Below are 19,496 nucleotides of genomic sequence, written 5' to 3'. Positions count from 1 at the left end.
TAGCTCGTTTTCCATGCGTTGCAACGTTGACCCTGTGCCCTGATGCTTGCCCACTTTAATTACAGCAAACCCCCAAAGGCAATCATTTTCATAGAAACCAGTTAATGTGTAACTGCTGTATTTAAACCATAAGGCAGACTATTCATAACAATGATTTAGAAATTAATTTACTACTATTTGGGCTATTCGATTGCAGATAATGCATATTTAATAGATATCTATTAAATACCTGTTACATAATAATGTATAGGTTCCCTTTCCTTAGGTGGCCAAAGTGAAGATACTGTAAGACTTTTCCACATGCCCTGGCTTTCACTATCGCCTGATTTATAGAACCAACAAGTTCCCACTGCTGGCAATTACCCCTTGTAACCCTAGTAACCACTGCAGACCTAAGTACATAGCAGGCCGCTTACATTGCTGTATGATTACAAGAGAAGGTGTCTGAACGTTTGTAAAATGTATATTTAATTATAAAGAGCAGCTCGAATTCCGGATCAGATTCCCCACATAAATGTCATTTTTTATCAGTCTGGGGCTGAGCTCATAATAATGTTGATTGACGGCTAGCAGAAGCCTGTTATTTTATGTCTACGAGGCAGATACAAAGGACCTCGTACATTCTGCTGCAGCCAAGTACTGCTACAGGAATGTGCTGTTCCTCCAATCAGCGCACGCCGCCCAAAGCAAACAGTAAGGAACAGTACGGAATTGTATCATTTAAGGGGAAATATAACTGTTATCCTCTTATTGATCAATCAGTCAGCTTAATTTTACACACACACACACACATACTGTAAAATCAATATCAACCAAATGTAAAGAATTAAGTCCACACAGTTCCAAGGATTTTTTTAAAGCATCGATTCGGCGAAACGCGTTGGTAGTTTAGTTTGCAATCTCGAGTATCGCAAATTATCTTGGTGAGTTGCGTCTTTGTGCTCAAGTACCCGTTTTCTACACTATGTAGACAAAAGAGATTGGATACTGACAATAAATAGATCAATGAGATGTCATTGACGTCAGTACTGTGTAGGTCCACCGCGAGCAGCAGACGCCCTTCTTGGCAAACAGTTCCTGGAACCCAGCAGGCAGTATGTTTTGCCATTCCACCTAAAGTACAGCGGCCAACTGTGACACTGAAGGAGGTTGAGCTGGCCTAGAACGCACCAGTCACTCCAATTCGGTACTCAATGAGGTTAAGATCTGGACTCTGATCTAGTCCACTGGTTACCAAATTTTTTGGATAGAAGTCCAGCGTTACCCTGGAAACAGGACAGATAAAAACATTTGAGGTTTCCGTAGAGCTGACGCAATGTGGGGAGCACAGAGTTAAAGAGGACATCTCTAGTCTTTACTACTCACTGAGAGATAATGTGTCCATGCCTTAAAGCGAGAGGACCCATGCCAAACCAGGTGCCTCACAACATAACGCCACCACTACCTCCATGGTTTACTGTAGATACTGTACACTCTGGCCTCAGATGTTCTCCTGGCAATCACCAATCACCCATGACCACTAGTGATGTCTCCTGTCAGCCATGCATCGGGATGCCGACATGGGTATTCGTCGGCATTCGGACCGCCGGCATCCCTACCGCTGGTCATCCTTATGTATTCCATATATAACCTTTTAAAGGCATCCTATAACATTGGTCCATCACTCATTTTAGTTTTAGTTTCCCTTGAACAAGCGCCAAACCTTTGCACCTGCTTTGGATTTCATCGGCTCTGCAATGTGCTGTTTGGGCACGCGGAGCGCACCGCAGCAGCCTCAGGCATGGATATAAGAACGGAAACTTGCCGTGGGCATCGGAGCAACATGCCGATCTTTAGAAGGCTGCATGTGAGGGCTTGATGTATGATTAATGGATCTGCAGAATAATAGGGGTCGACTGAGCTAATGGTTTTTCAATCTTTAATCAGGGGCTCCCTGGCAGCCGCTAGTAAAGCTGGTTAACTGTATCCCCTGGCGGGTGGCCAGCAGCGGGGATTCCGCAGAAGTCTATGTCCTAAGACGCTTGCAGAGAATAAGCTGAGCATGGAATTAATATTCCTCATAGAGCATCATTTTCTGAGGAATTCCGAGGAAGAGGCTGCCAAACCCCAGAAAGTATTAACTTACCGCTTAGAAATAAAGTCATTCCTTACCAGCCGTGTGGTTCCAACCGGGCACAAGGTGCGGGTATATAACCACAGCCAGCTCTCCTGTGCTGCCACTTACACCTTACACCCCGCACGTGCAGCTGGTCTGTACCTGCAGTGTCATGGGAAATATTACATTTGTCATACATTATTATTATTAGTAGTATTAATATTAATAATAAATATGTTTTTAATCTATAAATTACAAATACTGTAATTAAAATTTCCAAATTAGAAACCAGAAGGTAAATTACATCATTCAGTAGTACAGATGTAGCCTCTCTCAACTATCTTCCTTAGGTCATTGCCCACCGTGGCTATCCTATTGTTCTCAGCAGCAATACAATACATAGAACAATACAGTAGGGAATTAGCAGAGTAATTATATTACTCATTTAATCCTATTAAAGGGCTAGATGAAGAGGGCTCAGTCTGTAAGGTGACAAAAGGACCTCATTTGCCTGTAAGACACCCGGTGTAGCACTCAGAGATCACCCCTGGCATCCCCAAAGAAATGGGGTGTTACTTAACTGGAGGAACGTGACCACATGGCCCAGACTCCCATTATTTTGACACTCTCTGTATCCGGGAGGTGCAGGCTGCCATAGGGGAGTGCTGTGGCTGCAGTGCTGGTTTCTACACAGTGATAGGAGCTGGGTGCTGCACATAATGTTACATTGCAGCTCCCGGCTTCTGTCAGTGAACAGGAGATGGCACTTTGCTGGTGACACCCAGATGCGGCTTGCACCCTCCCTGTGATAACCCTGGGCGACATGTACATTTATATAGCCCCACTTAATAAAACTTAAAATTCTCCAGTGGCCTATATCAGTGCCTCATGAATATTAATCAGACCTCATGAATATTAGTTGGTACTCATGAATATTACTCAGGCCCCCAAATATTACTCAGGCCTCATAAATATTAGTTAGGCCTCATAAATATTAATCAGACCTCATAAATATTGGTCAAGCCTTATGAATATTACTCAGGCCCCCAAATATTATTCAGGCCTCATGAATATTAGTTGGGCCTCATGAATATTAGTCAGGCCTCATGAATATTAGTCAGGCCTCATGAATATTATTCAGGCCTCATGAATATTAGTTAGGCCCCCAAATATTAATCAGGCCAACAAATATTGGTCAGGCCTCATGAATATTATTCAGGCCTCATGAATATTACTCAGGCTTAATAATTATTAGTCAGGCCCCCAAATATTAATCAGGCCCCATGAATATTAGTCAGGCCTCATAATTATTAGTCAGACCCCGCCTCGTGAATTTCAGTCAGGCCTCATGAATATTAGTCAGGCCCCACCCCATGAATATTAGTCAGGCTCCATGAATATTAGTCAGGCCCCCTAATATTACTCAGGCCCCATGAATATTAGTCAGGCATTAGTCAGGCCCCATGAATATTAGTCAGGCCCCGCCCCATGAATATTAGTCAGGCTCCATGAATATTAGTCAGCCCTCCTAATATTACTCAGGCCCCATGAATATTAGTCAGGCATTAGTCAGTCAGGCCCCATGAATATTAGTCAGGCATTAGTCAGGCCCCATGAATATTAGTCAGGCCCCGCCCCATGAATATTAGTCAGGCTCCATGAATATTAGTCAGGCCCCATGAATATTAGTCAGATACTGGTGCAGGGAGGTGGTAGGTGGTTGGTTACGAACAAAATTCTATAAGCAACTACTCCAAAAAATGTACTTTTTAGGAACCCTTCAGTGATATGTTTTATTAGGTATAACATAATTATAACTTAGAGCTTTATTTGTTCATGTAAAAAATACACCAAGGGATAAAAGTGCAACCTGTATAATGCATGGGGCAAGGACTGCTGAGAATGTTCAGATATTCTCTGTAAAGCGTTGCATTATGGGCCAGATGCACTAAGCTTCACAAATGATAAAATAGAGAGTGATAAACAACCAGCCAATCAGCTCCTGCCTGACATTTTTCAAACACAGTCTGTGACATGACAGGTAGGAGCTGATTGGCTGTCTGTTTATCACTCTCCATTTTATCACTTTTGAAGCTTAGTGCATCTGGCCAAAATTATTTAAAAGTTGTTTCTTTGGTTTGGCCACAAAAGCTGATTCTATAATATATCCTTTTCCCCACACAGGTACTAGAAGAGCAGATGAAACTGGAGTGTAAGTGTCACGGCGTGTCTGGTTCCTGCACGACAAAGACCTGCTGGAACACCTTGCCCAAGTTCCGGGACATCGGATTCACTTTAAAAGAGAAGTACAACGACGCGGTCCACGTGGAAGTGGTGCGGGCCAACCGCCTGCGCCAACCCACTTTTCTCAAGATCAAAAAAATTAAAAACTACCAGAAGCCCATGGAGACGGATCTGGTGTACATCGAGCGTTCTCCAAACTACTGCGAGGAAGACAGCCAGACGGGCAGCGTGGGGACGGCGGGGCGGCTGTGTAACCGCACCTCCCAGCATGTAGACGGTTGTGACCTCATGTGTTGCGGCCGGGGCTATAACACCCACCAGTACACCAAAGTGTGGCAGTGCAACTGTAAATTTCACTGGTGCTGTTTCGTCAAATGCAACACTTGCAGCGAAAGGACAGAGGTTTTCACCTGCAAATAAAGCACGCCGGTGCCGGCGAAACCAGAAAACATTACAGGACCACTATGGCGCCATTTTGCACACTTAATTTTCTTTATTAAGAAAATTAGACCCTTTGCTTAAAGGCAGGGCGGGCATGCTTCCTTCGGAACGGATTTTCTACTCTACCGGGAGCGTTGCACCTTTATACGCTGGAGGGTTTATTGTAGATACTTTTAAATTATACATATTACAGAAGTCTAAGTGAATACAGAGAGAGAGAGAGATAATGACGTTATATTATGAGAACTGTAGGACTGCTGCGGAGGGGACCAAACCGAATAAACTAATACGAATCTCAACTATCAGTTAAAATACTATTTGTATCACCTGCCAGTCACACTGGAATTATTGTAATGAACATAAGAAAAAAAAAAATTATTATTATTAATTTATGTTTTAATAGTACGAACAAATTCTGAGCACTAACGGGTAGCTTGTGTCCTCGTTCTCAACTACATGTTAAACATAGAGAGTTGTCTTACTTACGGTGCATTATGTTTTTATTTTTTATTTTTTTTCTAACTGTTTCCGTGCTACTGAGCTCTTGATAGAGGGGTCTTAAACTTTTATATTTTATTTTATTATTATTATTTTGTAATGGAACAGAATGAAAGTATTGAGCTTGTGTCGGCCCGGGGGAGTCGGGATCAATAAAGGAGGGGCTACGTGACGGCAAATTGGTAGATTTAACGTTATTGATTAGACGTTACACCATACGTATCCCTCGTCCTTTGTCCAAATAGACCTCAACCGCACAGGATTTCCTGTGCAGAATAAAGCCACCAGGAATGGTATATAACACAACTACCTACGTACTGTATAACGCTCGCTATTTGTTCAATAAATGTTTACTTTGTAGTTATTTGCATTCTTTACTAGGTGATTATATTTCTTGCTTTGTATTTCCTTAGGGTATTTGAAATTGATGGGAGGGGTAGAAAGAAAGATGGCCACTTCCACTGCAGTAAGCACTGATTAATGGCAGAGAAAGAAAACTTTTTTATGTCTTTAACCCTTTTAGTGACAAGTGAATTTGTCAAAATAGGTGTGAAAATAGCCAAGCAAACATTTTATTCATCAGAATGACCTTTAATTTGCCTTATATAAGAAATATAATCTTTTTTTACACATTTTTTATTTGAATTTATATAACAAATGTGAGCGACGCTGGGATTCTTAGCGGACATTTTGAACATCTCACACAGAGATGTTAGCACTCAAAAAGGTTCAAGAAAAAGTCCCTGGAATCGTAACAAAGTCATTACTGGATGTCACCAGTTGGGGCGCTATATTAGAAAACCAGGTCAGAGAGACAGGCCAAGGGGGAATATTCTAGGATCCCAGCCCGACCCTGCTGAAAGACTCCTAGAATAGTGGGGCCATGGACAGCTGCTGTCCTCTGTTATCAGCCACTTCAGATGATCAGAGACAGTACAATGGCCATTTATTAGTTGTTTGTGTTTGTGTGGTAACTTGTGTTTTTAGGCTTATGTTCCGTTAAGAAGCCACTTATTCCAAAGTGCCGTCAGCTTGTTTCCTCCGGACGTGTTTAAGAAGTTCTGCAGCAGCTGCAGTCTCCTGTGGAGTCTTAGGTGGCATAATACAGGACATATTTATCAATCATTATATGTAGTTTATTATGCTATGAGGCTTGTTACATGTAGGACAGGACTTCTGGGTGTTCTAATATCCATTTAAACCCGTACTAGCCCAATAGATAATATAGCTCGCGTTGAATGATCAGTGGGTAATCCGGCACAAAAATGTGAATTGGGGACTCATCGGAGGCCATAGTGCGGAGACCGAGATTTCTCTGGTGGGGCCCATTACTGTTGTGGTGCTTGCGGCTGCGTTTGTTTAGCGTCCCCCGCCTTTACCCCATTGATGGGCGTTATATATGTCATATGTGGTTCGAGTTCTCCATTAACCAGGTTGCTAAAAGACACTAAAAAATGAGTAACGCCGCTTACCAGAATACGCACTGCTAAGCCGAAATGTGGACATTTTTACACAGAGCAGGTTATTTAAACAGAGCCGAGATTCAGTGCTCAGGTATTTGTGTAAGCTGGGGGAGGGGAGGGGAGGGGGGGGCATATTTCATATTCTGTCCGGTGACAACTGACGTCTTTAGTGAAAGGTGCTGAGAGGTTCTAGCGCTGTCTGCTGATGAGCGTTTTATGAGAATCGCTGCAAATAAAACTCTACTCTCACTCATGATGGAGAAAATCTATTGTAAACTAGATAACACTGTTTACTGGCTTTTACAGGCCTCTCGCGACTTTTACTACATTATCCCTTCACTTTGTAGCTGCAGTCAGTGATTTGTAGCCATGTATTTATATTATTAGGCAGAATTGTTATAACTCGGTAACGTACAGAACCTGCTGACGTTCTGGTAGCCCCATTGACAAGTGGAAGCTAGGTCGGCACATCAGGGGGTGCCGTACGACATGGGGGGGGGGGTACGTCATGTTGAATAGGACACGTCCGTGGCCACATCATTGTAACCCCGCTACACAGAGGTTTACAACATTGGAAATTGGAAAATTGCAAATCAGATCATCAGACCTTTGGGGGAGGGGCATCTGGCCCGGGAGACTTGCCCACTCTTCCAGGGGGCTGGGAGCGCCGCTTGATTTTCGGTAGCCTCCCGTCCATTGCGGGAGAGTAGGCTCAGTACAGATGTAGCCAGTCTACAGAACACACTGTGTAGCATCCTATTGTGGGGAGATGTGTCAACGCTTGCCCAGAGATCAAGTGGAGAGTGATACACTACTACAGGTCAGGTCTCCCTTATCTGTGTATTCTGAAATATTCCAAAAACCGTGGTTTTTTTTTTTTTTTTAAATCGAGGCTTTTTTGTTTTTTTTCCTCCCAGACCCTTTTTTTCATACTTACTTCGTCCCCCGATGTCCATGGCGCCCTCCAGGATCCTCTTCAGCGGCATCTCCGGGGTGCATTGAGCGAATGCGCGGGCATCACTAGCGCGCCCACGCACTCCCGCGATGCACCCCTGGGACCGGAGATGCTGCTGAAGAGGATCCTGGAGGTCACCGGGGGACACCATGGACGTTGGGGCCTACCAAGTATGAAAAAAAAAAATTCCAAAATCTGAAAAAATCCCTTATCTAAAATGTTCGTGGTCCTGAGCATTTCGGATAAGGGAAACTCAACCTGTACCTACACCAACCAATCAGTTTATAATCATTTTTCAAACACGGCCTGTAACATGGCAGCTGGGAACTTATAGGCCGGCACTTTATCTCTCACCAAAGTTTGATACATCTACCCCTGTGCTAAAAACTGCAGGAGGGCGTATACTCACCGGTACAAAAATCTGAACTGGACGAGACAACTTATTAAAAAGAAAAGAAAATAACATCAATGCAAATAATTGATACATATGGTACATTCATGGAATTTTGGCCACTAGGGGGCACAGTCCAAGTGCAGTTTATACGTATCATTGCACAATGGTCCATAGAAAATAAACTCCGTAAGAAAAAAAAGGCAGCTGGTTAGAAGGATTTACAGCAGGTAGAGCAAACGGGCGACTTAGGTGGGCCAGGCGATCCTTATCTGCTGCCTGTCAATCATACCCGCTCCATCTCTGCAGATCTCAGACTGTTTGTTCACAGAAACGTGTGCACCACTGTATAACCCTATCTGGAATTCAGCCTTTGTTTTCTTTCTTAGGGTAAGCAGGCCATGAAAAGAGTCATTTCCATCTGCCAAGTTATTTCAGGTGTCCCGAAGGCCTGCACTCCATAATCCTCTGTAAGCATTACAGTAGGCTGGACCTGTATCACAGAGGTGACTCCTGAGACAGGAGAGAGGCAACCTGGTCCCGTCCTGTGGCTCCCAGCCCAGTACTCTATGGCCTCGCCTGCTCCTGACAGTATATAGAATAAGGAAGTTTCGCCCTTTATTCGCCTGATATGCAGAAACGCTTTGGGCTCAGATGACACATGACATGCGAAGACTCCGGGGCGTCACTTTCTCTATCTCTTTGTCAACGAACTAGATCGCATGGCTTCACCGGGGTCTGGCGAGCCTTCATCGGTCAGGTCTCAGGAGTGAAACGCATTGTTCATTTGGTGAAACGCGCTGTCTTTGGTAATTGGACTTTTCAAGGTCATGGAGTACCGCAGTATGGTGATTATCTATAGAGAGATGGATTTATTCCTAAAACTGAGATATAATAGAATACATCTTGTAGTCAACATTATAAGTTTATCTGGGTACGCTTATGTAGGCAGGGTTGTAAGTTCTGGACAGGACACTCTGGAACGCACTCAAGTCTGCGGGATTCAGCATAGAAATGTTTTCTTGTGTTCCGTTTTCCTCCAGAGGTGGCGCTGCAGAAACAAACCACGTTGCAATGTAAGGGCGGTGCATATATTTATCATGCAGGGTAAGTACTGGCTGATTTTGCATGTAGCCCACACATCCTGGGCAGATTCACCAGGGGGAAATCCATAGGGAAGTAACTTGATCATGGACAGTATTGGAACAAGTACAGTAGCTCTCATGCAGCTGCTAATTTCATCTTAATATATAGACATCCTGACCCTATTTGCAGTTCTACCTATTAGCTGATCCATACAGCAGAAGGTCACTGAGCTGGTTCTCCCAACCTGAGAAGCGTAATGTATTGTCTAGTAATGTTTAACCGATGAAATCGTTCTGTATTTTGTCCCTCTTTTTGTGTTGTGTTACCAGTGACTCACCCCGGGCCGAGGAACTGGGAGCCACACAAAGACTTTTATTCATGGCATCAAAGTCATCTCCATGACAACGCGGTGTGATGACAAAATACAGCGATGTAAGGTCACATGTCACTCTCTTGCACAGACAGGTTGGTGAGGAGTGAGGCGAGAAATGGCGCGGACATCAAGGATCGATTTATGCAGATGATTAATGATGTTGCCCCTGATCAGGGGTTATCTCGTCTTGTCGGCCTTTTTCTTTTGTTTTCCTATAATGGTTTATAATCTGCCTGTAATGCAGTTTTTATGTTTAATAATTAGGGGCATTTAAGAAGATCAAAAAGTAGCAGGGAAGTGTAAGTGGTTGCTTGCCTGTGATGGGTGTCACTGAGCCGGCCTGTGCGCCCTGCTGCAACTTGTACATCTGCCTAACAACATGTCCATTGTCCTCAGTTTACTTTTACTAAGAGCATAGTTTTATGGGGGGGGGGTTTGACATTGGGGGAAGTTTATAAAAAGTTGGAGAGAGATAAGGTACTAACCAATCCGCTTCTGACATTTTACATGCTGTGACCGAAAAAATGACATAAGCCAATTATCCCCGCTGAACACTTCCTCCCTCTCCCCCCCCCATCCAGCAAATCCACGCACTTGCAAGCGGCCGGATGTGCACGCTTAAGCATCTGCTCACATGCGGTTGATCATTCGAATTCCAATTCACATAAAATTATTTTTCCTTGCTTCGTAGTGACTACACATGTGCAGCAGCTGGATGGTCTGGTAATGTGACAGTTAGTAATGACTGCACCATGGTCTGGGAGATGTGACAGTAATGACTGCACCTGTGCCCCTGCTAGGTGGTCTGGGAAATGTGACAGTAATGACTGCACATTTGCACCAGCTAGGTGGTCTGTTAATGTGACAGTTAATAATGACTGCACCTGTGCACCTGCTATGTGTTCTGGTAAAGTGACAGTTAGTAATGACTGCACCTGTGCACCAGTTTGGTGGTCTGGGGAATGTGAAAGTTAGTAATGACTGCACCAGTGTACTAGCTAGGTGGTCTGGGAAATGTGACAGTAATGACTGCACCGGTGCACCAGCTAGGTGGTCTGGTAATGTGACCGTTAGTAATGACTGCACCTGTGCACCAGCTAGGTGGTCTGGGTAATGTGACAGTTAGTAATGACTGCACCTGTGCACCAGCTAGGTGGTCTGGTAATGTGACAGTTAGTAATGACTGCACCTGTGCACCAGCTAGGTGGTCTGGGGAATGTGACAGTTAGTAATGACTACAGCTGTGCACCAGCTAGGTGGACTGGGGAATGTGACAGTTAGTAATGACTGCACCTGTGCACCAGCTAGGTGGTCTGGGGAATGTGACAGTTAGTAATGACTGCACCTGTGCACCAGCTAGGTGGTCTGGGGGATGTGACAGTTAAGCTGGCCATACATCAGAAAGATCGATCTTAAGATCGATTGCGCTCATGATTGTGTACAATTTCCCTTGAAATCCCCGGCAGTCCTTGGTGGTTTTTGGACACACAATCTACACACAATCGATCATACAATCAATCATACAATCCATCTGCTGCATGATTGTGTACACAAGATGTGCACACAATCTGCATACAATCCATCATACAATCAGTCATACAATCCATCTGCTGATTGATTGTATGATTATGTACATAAGATGTGCACACAATCTGCATACAATCCATCTTACAATCAGTCATACAATCCATCTGCTGATTGATTGTATGATTATGTACATAAGATGTTCACACAATCTGCATACAATCCATCTTACAATCAGTTGAGATTGTATGATTGGGTACAATATCTTTCTGATGTATGGCCACCTTTAGTAATGACTGCACCTGTGCACCATCTAGGTGGTCTGGTAATGTGACAGTTAGTAAGACTGCATCTGAGCACCAGCTTGGTGGTCTGGTAATGTGACAGTTAGTAATGACTGCACCTGTGCACCAGCTTGGTGGTCTGGTAAAGTGACAGTAATGACTTGAACCAGTGCACCAGTTCAAGTCCGGCGTAAAGTTTTTGGAAACCCCCCCTTCCTCTAAGTGTGATCCTTCGTTCTCCTCTGCGGCAGTCAAGTCTTATGCGGGGTACACACCAGGACGACCCGCTCACGATGCACATCGTGAGCGGGTCGTCAGTGTCTCGTCCGACCCGCTCACGATGACGCGGGGGGGCACGACCCGCTCACGATGTGCACCGTGAGCGGGTCCGATCCAATGGCGACCCGCACCCGGCTGTATGGTCGTCATTGAGATCCTACCTGCAGCAGGTAGGATCTCAATAACGACCGACCGACCCGCGGGACCGCGCATCGGATCGGTCCACACCAGGTCAGAAAAGGGCCCAATCAGCACACAATCTACATCCAATTGATCGGAATTGGATCTAGATTGTGGGGATCGGGCCCTAGTCGTCCTGGTGTGTACCCAGCATTATTCCTGGACAGATAATCGAAGAAAAAGAACATTCGCTCCCTGAAAATGATTTCCAGGTTTTTGTGTTGTTGTTCTTATTATAAATGGGTTCCTCCGGTAAGATGCGAGGAGGGCCCAGATTTACTTTCTCGTTCCATTTCTCCTCTCCCTTTATTCCTGCGTGTGAAAAGAATAACAGGCGATTAGCGGAGCAGAAGTAAGATGTGTTTTGTTAGTCGTCTGAAGTCCTAAGGGCCCGGAACTCGATAAGCCTCGATATTATACCTAGGATTGAGCATAATAAATCCATTTTGTTTCCTACAAACAGTCGCCCATTAAAAAATAGGAGATAGAAAAACAGAACTGGCCATCTACAAAGCTGGTATTGTGGAGGTGTCAGAATCATTAGCTCAGCGGCATATATTCTGCAAGCTAATGTTCTCCGCTAATTCTGTCCGGGACAGCCTGTCTGCATGTCACATAGAAACCAGACTGAAGAAGGTGGAAAAAGCTTTGAAACCATTGCTGCTAATTCAGTAAATGGCTGGACCCCCCCCCCCCCCCCAAGTCAAGCCGCGGTCATTTATGTGCGCCATCGCTTTCGGAAAAAACACGGTAGAGCGCCTCAGGTTGTCCTAGGTTGGAACAGCAGATCTGTCAAGCCGAATACTCCCTAACCTATCCCCAGTGGCATCCCTACCTCAATGTTGTCATTATCTAGTCATTCTCAATGTTGTCATTATCTAGCTACCTCAGGTGACACTCGGTGGGGGCGGGCCTGTTCTTTGCACATGTGCCGGAAGAAATGGGTGTGGCATTGTGTATAGGGACATGGCCTTCCGACCCGGCCGGATACCCTTTTTCTTCACTCAGTAGGTCCCGGAGATGCAAGCTGCATCTCCGGGACAGTGTAAGCTGCAGTATCAGCTCCTCCACAGTGACAGAAGACAGGTGCGACCTGTAATTTTACAGTACAGCATCAGGCTTCTATTAATGTGCAGGAGTGAGAAATTTGGTGTCACCACTCGGCGGGTGAAACCCAGGTGTGTCCGACACTCCTCCACTGCCGCCATTACATATCCCCAACTATAAGTTCTCTATAATTATATTTGTTTATTACAAGATAAGAATGATGCTAAGTTACATGAATAAAGTGGAATCGACTACGTATCATAAACCCGTCTTTTCTCTGGTGTTATTAATTTGGCTCTAATTACACAATCCACACGATTATTGCAGCTTATAATTATCAGCAGCAAACGATAATCCCCTAATTAAGGAACGAGAATACTGCAGAGGGTCAGAGTCAATTTGTAACATAAATCGGTGTAATGTGGATGAGTGTTCGCCACGTCCCCCGCAGCCGTGTTTGTTGCGCTACCTGCACAGGACAAGGAACCAACATGTTCCTTCAGCTTAAATTAATATTCTCGCTCTTAATCCTATAATAATTTTCTAATACCTTTCACAATCCTGTCACTAGCGGTTGAATCAAGATTTGGCAGACGCTGCTCAAGACGGGAGGATAAAACGCAGGAGAACGTTACATAACTGGTAGGAGCATTAAACCTAAGTTACACACTATTATTATATCGTGTGCAGCTGGATATTGTGGAATTCGGATTAGAGACACTTGAGAATTATAACGGTATCAAGGCCGGGAGTGCGTATCCATGCGGGCTGCTATGACAACAAAGAAATAAAGATCAAAAAGGGTTGAGATTACCTGAAGGCTAAAGAAGGGGCAGACTAGATGGGCCAAGCTGATTCGAAGATGTAGGGACTGAGTAAAAACCGTAACCGGAACACCGGGACTCCATTCACCAAACTGTGCCATTCCTGTGCTTGTAGGTTTTTTTATTAACTAAAATTGGAGTATTATTGAATATTGGATGTTACCCATAGCAACCAATTAAAATCGACTTATTTATTTAGGACCTCCTAGAAGATATTAGATAGATTCTGATTGGTTGCCCATAGCAACATACAATCTTCAATAGAAGTCCCATTTTAGTAAATAAACCCCATAGTGTCCGGTCCGAGGGGGGACTGCATGTCCAGGGGTGTCCGGTTTGAGGGGAGACTGTCACAGCTGTCTCCTTGGAGATGTGGAGGGATCGTATGGTACTGGGAGGCTGCAATCTCTCCCTCCCAGTCTCTATGGTGACAGGTGTCACAGGCAGCCCCACCCCGCAGGCTGGACACTACAAGCTCCAGAATTACATATTTTGATGATTGGAGCCTGTCCGGTTTGGTGTTCCGGGGTCGGGTTCCGGGTTTTATCCATTCCCGGAGATGTACCCATACCCAATAGCTTGCATACATCTCCCCGTTGTTAGCTACGTCCACCTCTGAACCAGTCCCTTAGTCATCGAATATACTGCAGCTACAGCAATACATAAGGTATCATTGATCCAGGCGAGATACTGTGTTACCGGCACATTACCATTATTCTAACCAGCCAATTTGTAACATTAAATCCTCAGGTTTTAGAGAACAAGCGTTGAAAAGCTTATTTATAAATGAGTTTAATAATACACAACCAGTTATAAAACTAGTAATGGTTCTCTAGCCAATCAGCTCCCAACTGCCCCGTGGTCAGCCCCTAACTGTCAAATACCCAGCCCCTAACTGTCATGTGTTTGAAAATTACAGTTAAAAGCTGATTGGCTGGAGCATCAACAATCCTAATCAACGAGTTTTAAAACTTGTATCATATTATAAATGGTTCTCCAGCCAATCAGCTCCCAACTGTCCTTTGTTGAGATCCCAACTGCCCTGTGTTTAGTCCCTAACTGCCCTGTGTTAAGCCCTTTACTGCCATGTGTTCAGCTCCTAACTGACATGTGTTAGAAAACTGAAAGCTGAGAGCTGATTGGCCAGAGCATCATTTATCAGAATCAACTAGTAGCGCATGATAAAGGATTCTCCAGCCAATCAGCCCCCAACTTTCCTGTGTTCAGCTCCTAACTGTTATGTGTTCAGCTCCCGCCATGTGTTTGCAAAATGATAGTTGGGGGCCGATTGACCGGAGCATCATTAATTGTATTTAAAACTTGTTACATATGATAAAACTCGTTGATTTACTAAGTGCCCCAAAAAATGGGTAATGTGGCAGAGTTTTACTCCAGCACATTGCTGCCATCACTCCTAACCGATTTGCCCCACAACTCTTCCAACTGCAGACAGGCTGTCCCGGACAGAAACTTCCAACCATTGTTCAGCACACTGAGCGCAGCGGTGGCAGTCTTTGGGTTAGCTGCCCAGGCCCTTCCAGAGGCCAGGGCCCGGGGCAGCTGTACCCACAGCACCCCCTATTGGCAGCCCTGCATGAGTGTGGACATTTCATTTACATTACACTTTTCTTTCTTATTCAGCGGATACACGGAACGGTCTGCCGCTACCCTGTAACACAGACCCCAGCCTACGTGTGCCGGCCTCAGCTGCCGGGTGTGGCCGCATCGGAGGAATGGCATCCGCACTAGACCCTCTGACGGGCACTTAATGTAATTGTCACTGCATTACCGGCGCTCGCAGGGCTTCACGTGAACACGCAGCTATTTGATGTAAAATATTAACTGCAGGTAATTGAACAAATGGTGTTGAAACACAAAGCACAGATAAGACAGCTTTGTAATCGGAAACCTAGAATTCAGAGCATCTGCGTTCCCGCTTGTACCCCGTCCAAATTGGCAGGAGGAAGCACACACAGTATGTGCTAATGCGGGCACGCGGCTTTCAGATACCTTTGGAATGTTGACCACTTTCAAATTAAACCTTTTAATGCCGGGCACTTAAGCCAAAGATCGGTATCGCTGATCATCTGAAACAGAGGAAGGGATCAGAGCGGAATTCCAACCCTAAATCTGAGGACAGTACTTAATTTCTGCAGTACGTAATCCCATGTAAATTAGGCACCGGGCCGGTGGGATATGCAAATATCGATGGCTCAAGGGACGGTTTCAGACATCGGATCAATAATTTGATTATCAAACAAATCAATTCTCAAATTATGCCTTACAGGGTGGGGGCGATAATTCCCCCCCAGTGGTTCTCAATCTCAGTACTCAAGACCCCCACACAGCTCATGTTTTCTAGGTCACCCAGCATGTGCACAGGTGCACTCATTACTCACTGACACATTTTAAAAGATCCACAGGTGGAGCTAATTATTTCACTTGTGATTCTGAGGGTCGAGGTTAAGGACCACTGCTATAGGCTGCCACGTGCCTAACCCAGAATTTCGCAAACCCTGCCTTTACAGTCCAGGTTTCATGCAGGTGAGTTAATTCGTACCTCAGTCAATTTGATTTAACCATCTGGAATCAAGCAGGGACATCTTTCAAATCTGTAATGGAATGGCAGAGTTTGTGGAAACATTGGCTCGAGTACCCATGGAAAATGATAAGCACTCACAGGCCACGGCCGGAGTTCACCCGCTGCTCGCCGCAACCTGTGCTGCTGAGTAGGAAAACACATTGGTACTGCTGGGCAGTCAGCAGCGTGGATCCCCGCAGCGGATTCGAAGCCAGCGACGGGGTCCCTGCAGCAGATTGGAACTAGTAGTGGTATTGTCAATACCGCTACTAGTTCCCATCCGCCGCAGGTCCCCCGCCGCTGACTGCCCATCCGTTGCAGGGACCCCGCTGCCTTCCCATCGCTGCACGGACCCCGCTGCGGTGCTGCACGAATCCAGGCCTGCCTCCTGGGGGGGGGGGGGGGGGGGGATGTGTTTGTGGGGGCCCATTGCAGGGCCACATCCCTTCCCTAAAGGACACGCCCCCTTGAGCACCCACCAGCAAAAACATAAATCGGCATCCCTGCTTTGGCCTAACCCCTGGTAAGAATATATTCACAGTAATTTATTTATTCATACCTCCCAACATTTTAATACAGTCTTGTGTGCCTCAGTGGACACTCCCACAAAGCAGGTGTGGCCTTGGGGAAAGGGGTGTGGCTTCAAGGTTTCAAAATCCAACAACCATGAGGAAATCCACTCACAATCCAGAAAAACAAACTCCACACAGACGGTCCAGGACCCGTTCACACGGAATGGTTCTGCTTCATGTTCAAAATAGTCATATTTTCCCATGAATAGGACTTAGGACAGAAATTACCAAAAGTCCAGTCACTTACTGTAACCAGACCACATGCTTAGAGTGGTGATCGTTATATCAAAACGGAAATATAACCAGGGCCGTAACTAGGGAGCGGTGCGGTCATCCATTGCTTCCCTACGGCACCCGCATCAGCCAATGTCACTGCTGAAGTGTCAGCCCGTCCTGAGGACACTCCGGGGACTGCCGTTCTTCCCGGTACCAAATGCCACGCCCCCACGGTGCACCATCATGCACTTAGGGGGCAAGGCTGGTGCAGGACACAGTGGCCTTCTGCTGGGGCACTGGATATAATCATGTGCAAGTTTTCTAGTAAACTGAAGTATTAAATCAAACAATATTAAGGTTTACATAACTAATAACTTGGGGGATTGTCTCCTTTAAATATAATAAATAAAAACATGCCCCAACATTATCGTAACCTTCATAAATCTGTCACTGCTCAGCTGGCAGCGACTCAAGAAAGGAGAATCCTGGCACAGGGCTCGGAGAGCGCAGAGCTCCAGGCTACAGGGAACTCATTTAAGCAATAGATTTTTCTGAAACCATATTTTCCTCCCGCTTATTCCCAGGAGACTAGACACACACACAGGAAATGGAAATCCAGGCAGGCTCGTTTGTCATATGTAACTAACATACCTGCCCAGGTAGGAGTGCTGAGAGATGGACTGCAGGTGGGATGTCAGTCCTGTGCATAAGGTGAAACCGGGAGTCTGCATCAGACCTCTGAAGACCACGATTCATAGAAATAGTTTTTTTTTTAGGGTTTACTTTTTATAGTAAAGTTTCCAATCACCAAAATTCATATTTTATATTGCGCAGTTATAACGCACCGCTGAGGCATTTTATCAAATTTGGGGGGCCTGAGGGCAAACAGCTTACCCCAGAAGTCATCTTTCCAGCAATGGGCCCGATTCAGAGCCATTTAGCCGCCAACTCTGCCAGAATGAAATCCCGCCCATGTGCAAAGAAGCGAATGGCATTGCAGCCTTGAGGAAAATCTGCTACTCCATTCGCACTCACTAATGATTGGCCTCGTGTGTGCGGTGGTTGAGTATCCCAGCACTTGCTCAGCAGCTGCGGTGAAACCGGATGATCAGGGCCGCAGCTGGGTGCGCCTGCGTTTTTCATTGGCACTCACTGGAAACATCTGTTTGCCACGCCCACTCCCGGCCGCCTGTCAATTGTCCTGCGTACAGCCAGTGATGAAAAGCCGACGCTGGATATCATGCGCGTGAGCATTAGTTAGATAATCAGGGCTGCGAATATGCTGCCGAGCGTAGAAGTCATAAGGCTGATTGGCTGGTGCATTGTCACTCTTCACATACTCACTTTTCAAGGCTTAGTACATCTCACCCTTAAAATCATATTAATTGCCTTTGTAGACTGGTAGATGCAGAGGGAAGGTTACAGCCAGGTTTGGCGGCACAGGTGGCGTAATCCGACCTCTGCTAGAAAGTAAGGTATCTTGTTGGGATGAGACGGATAATAATACATGGGGAACATGGGGATGGGCACCTCATACTTGCCTACTTTTGAAAACTAGTTTCAGGGAGATTATAGTTGGAAATATAATTTTGTACAGCGCCCTCATTGAGGGGGCGTGTCATGCTCCACCCAAAGGGTGTGTCTAGTTCCATATATTGGAGAGATTGTGAACGTGGCACCTAGAAGCGTGGGTGTGTACTGCTACATCTGAGGGGAATCTTTTAAAATGACTGATATCCAAATGTAGATGAGCCCTATAGCAGTTAGTAAGAGCTACTATACTTGGTGGTGCTGGGAAATGGTGCTGATGATTCAGTGTAAATGTATCTGTCTATCATTCCTACATACATACAAAAATGTAACAGTATAATGTGGGCTAGGTAACATGAGGGAGATTGCTAGACTAATGAGGGAGAGAGGGAGATTGCTGCTATGTCAGGGAGACTCCGGCAGAATGCAGGAGGGGAGGTAACTATGATGTAACAGTGTAACGTGGGCTAGGTGACATGAGGGAGATTGCTAGACTAATGAGGGAGAGAGGGAGTTTGCTGTTATGTCAGGGAGTCTCCTGTGCAGGAGAGGAGGTAACTATGATGTAACAGTGTAAAGTGGGCTAGGTGACATGAGGGAGATTGCTAGACTAATGAGGGAGAAAAGGAGATTGTTGCTCTGTCAGGAAGTCTCCTGCAGAATGCAGGAGGGGAGGTAACTATGGTGTAACAGTGTAATGTGGGCTAGGTGACATGAGGGAGATTGCTAGACTAATGAGGGAGAGAGGGAGATTGCTGCTATGTCAGGGAGTCTCCTGCAGAATGCAGGAGGGGAGGTAACTATGGTGTAACAGTGTAATGTGGGCTAGGTGACATGAGGAAGATTGCTATACTAATAAGGGAGAGAGGGAGATTGCTGCTATGTCAGGGAGTCTCCTGCAGAATGCAGGAGG

At 45.4% G+C, this 19,496-nt stretch overlaps 1 protein-coding gene across 5 annotated transcripts in view; it reads left to right on the top strand.

Annotated features, from left to right (window-relative positions):
• Positions 1-5,605, top strand: part of WNT7B (Wnt family member 7B) — a 138,255-nt gene extending 132,650 nt beyond the window's left edge. For all 5 annotated transcript variants that reach the window (XM_083181302.1, XM_083181301.1, XM_083181300.1 and 2 more), the window contains one exon: positions 4,280-5,605. In XM_083181302.1, the coding sequence (XP_083037428.1) occupies positions 4,280-4,759 (480 nt within the window). In that variant the 3' untranslated portion in view covers positions 4,760-5,605. The remainder of the gene's footprint in view (positions 1-4,279) is intronic.
• Positions 5,606-19,496: the final 13,891 nt, after the last annotated feature.

The sequence above is a fragment of the Crinia signifera genome, chromosome 4 (genome assembly GCF_055691185.1).
Source record: "Crinia signifera chromosome 4, ASM5569118v1, whole genome shotgun sequence".
Lineage (NCBI taxonomy): Eukaryota > Metazoa > Chordata > Amphibia > Anura > Myobatrachidae > Crinia > Crinia signifera.
The sequence above is the reverse complement of the archived record's forward strand: the minus strand, read 5'-3'. Positions and strand labels throughout refer to the sequence as shown.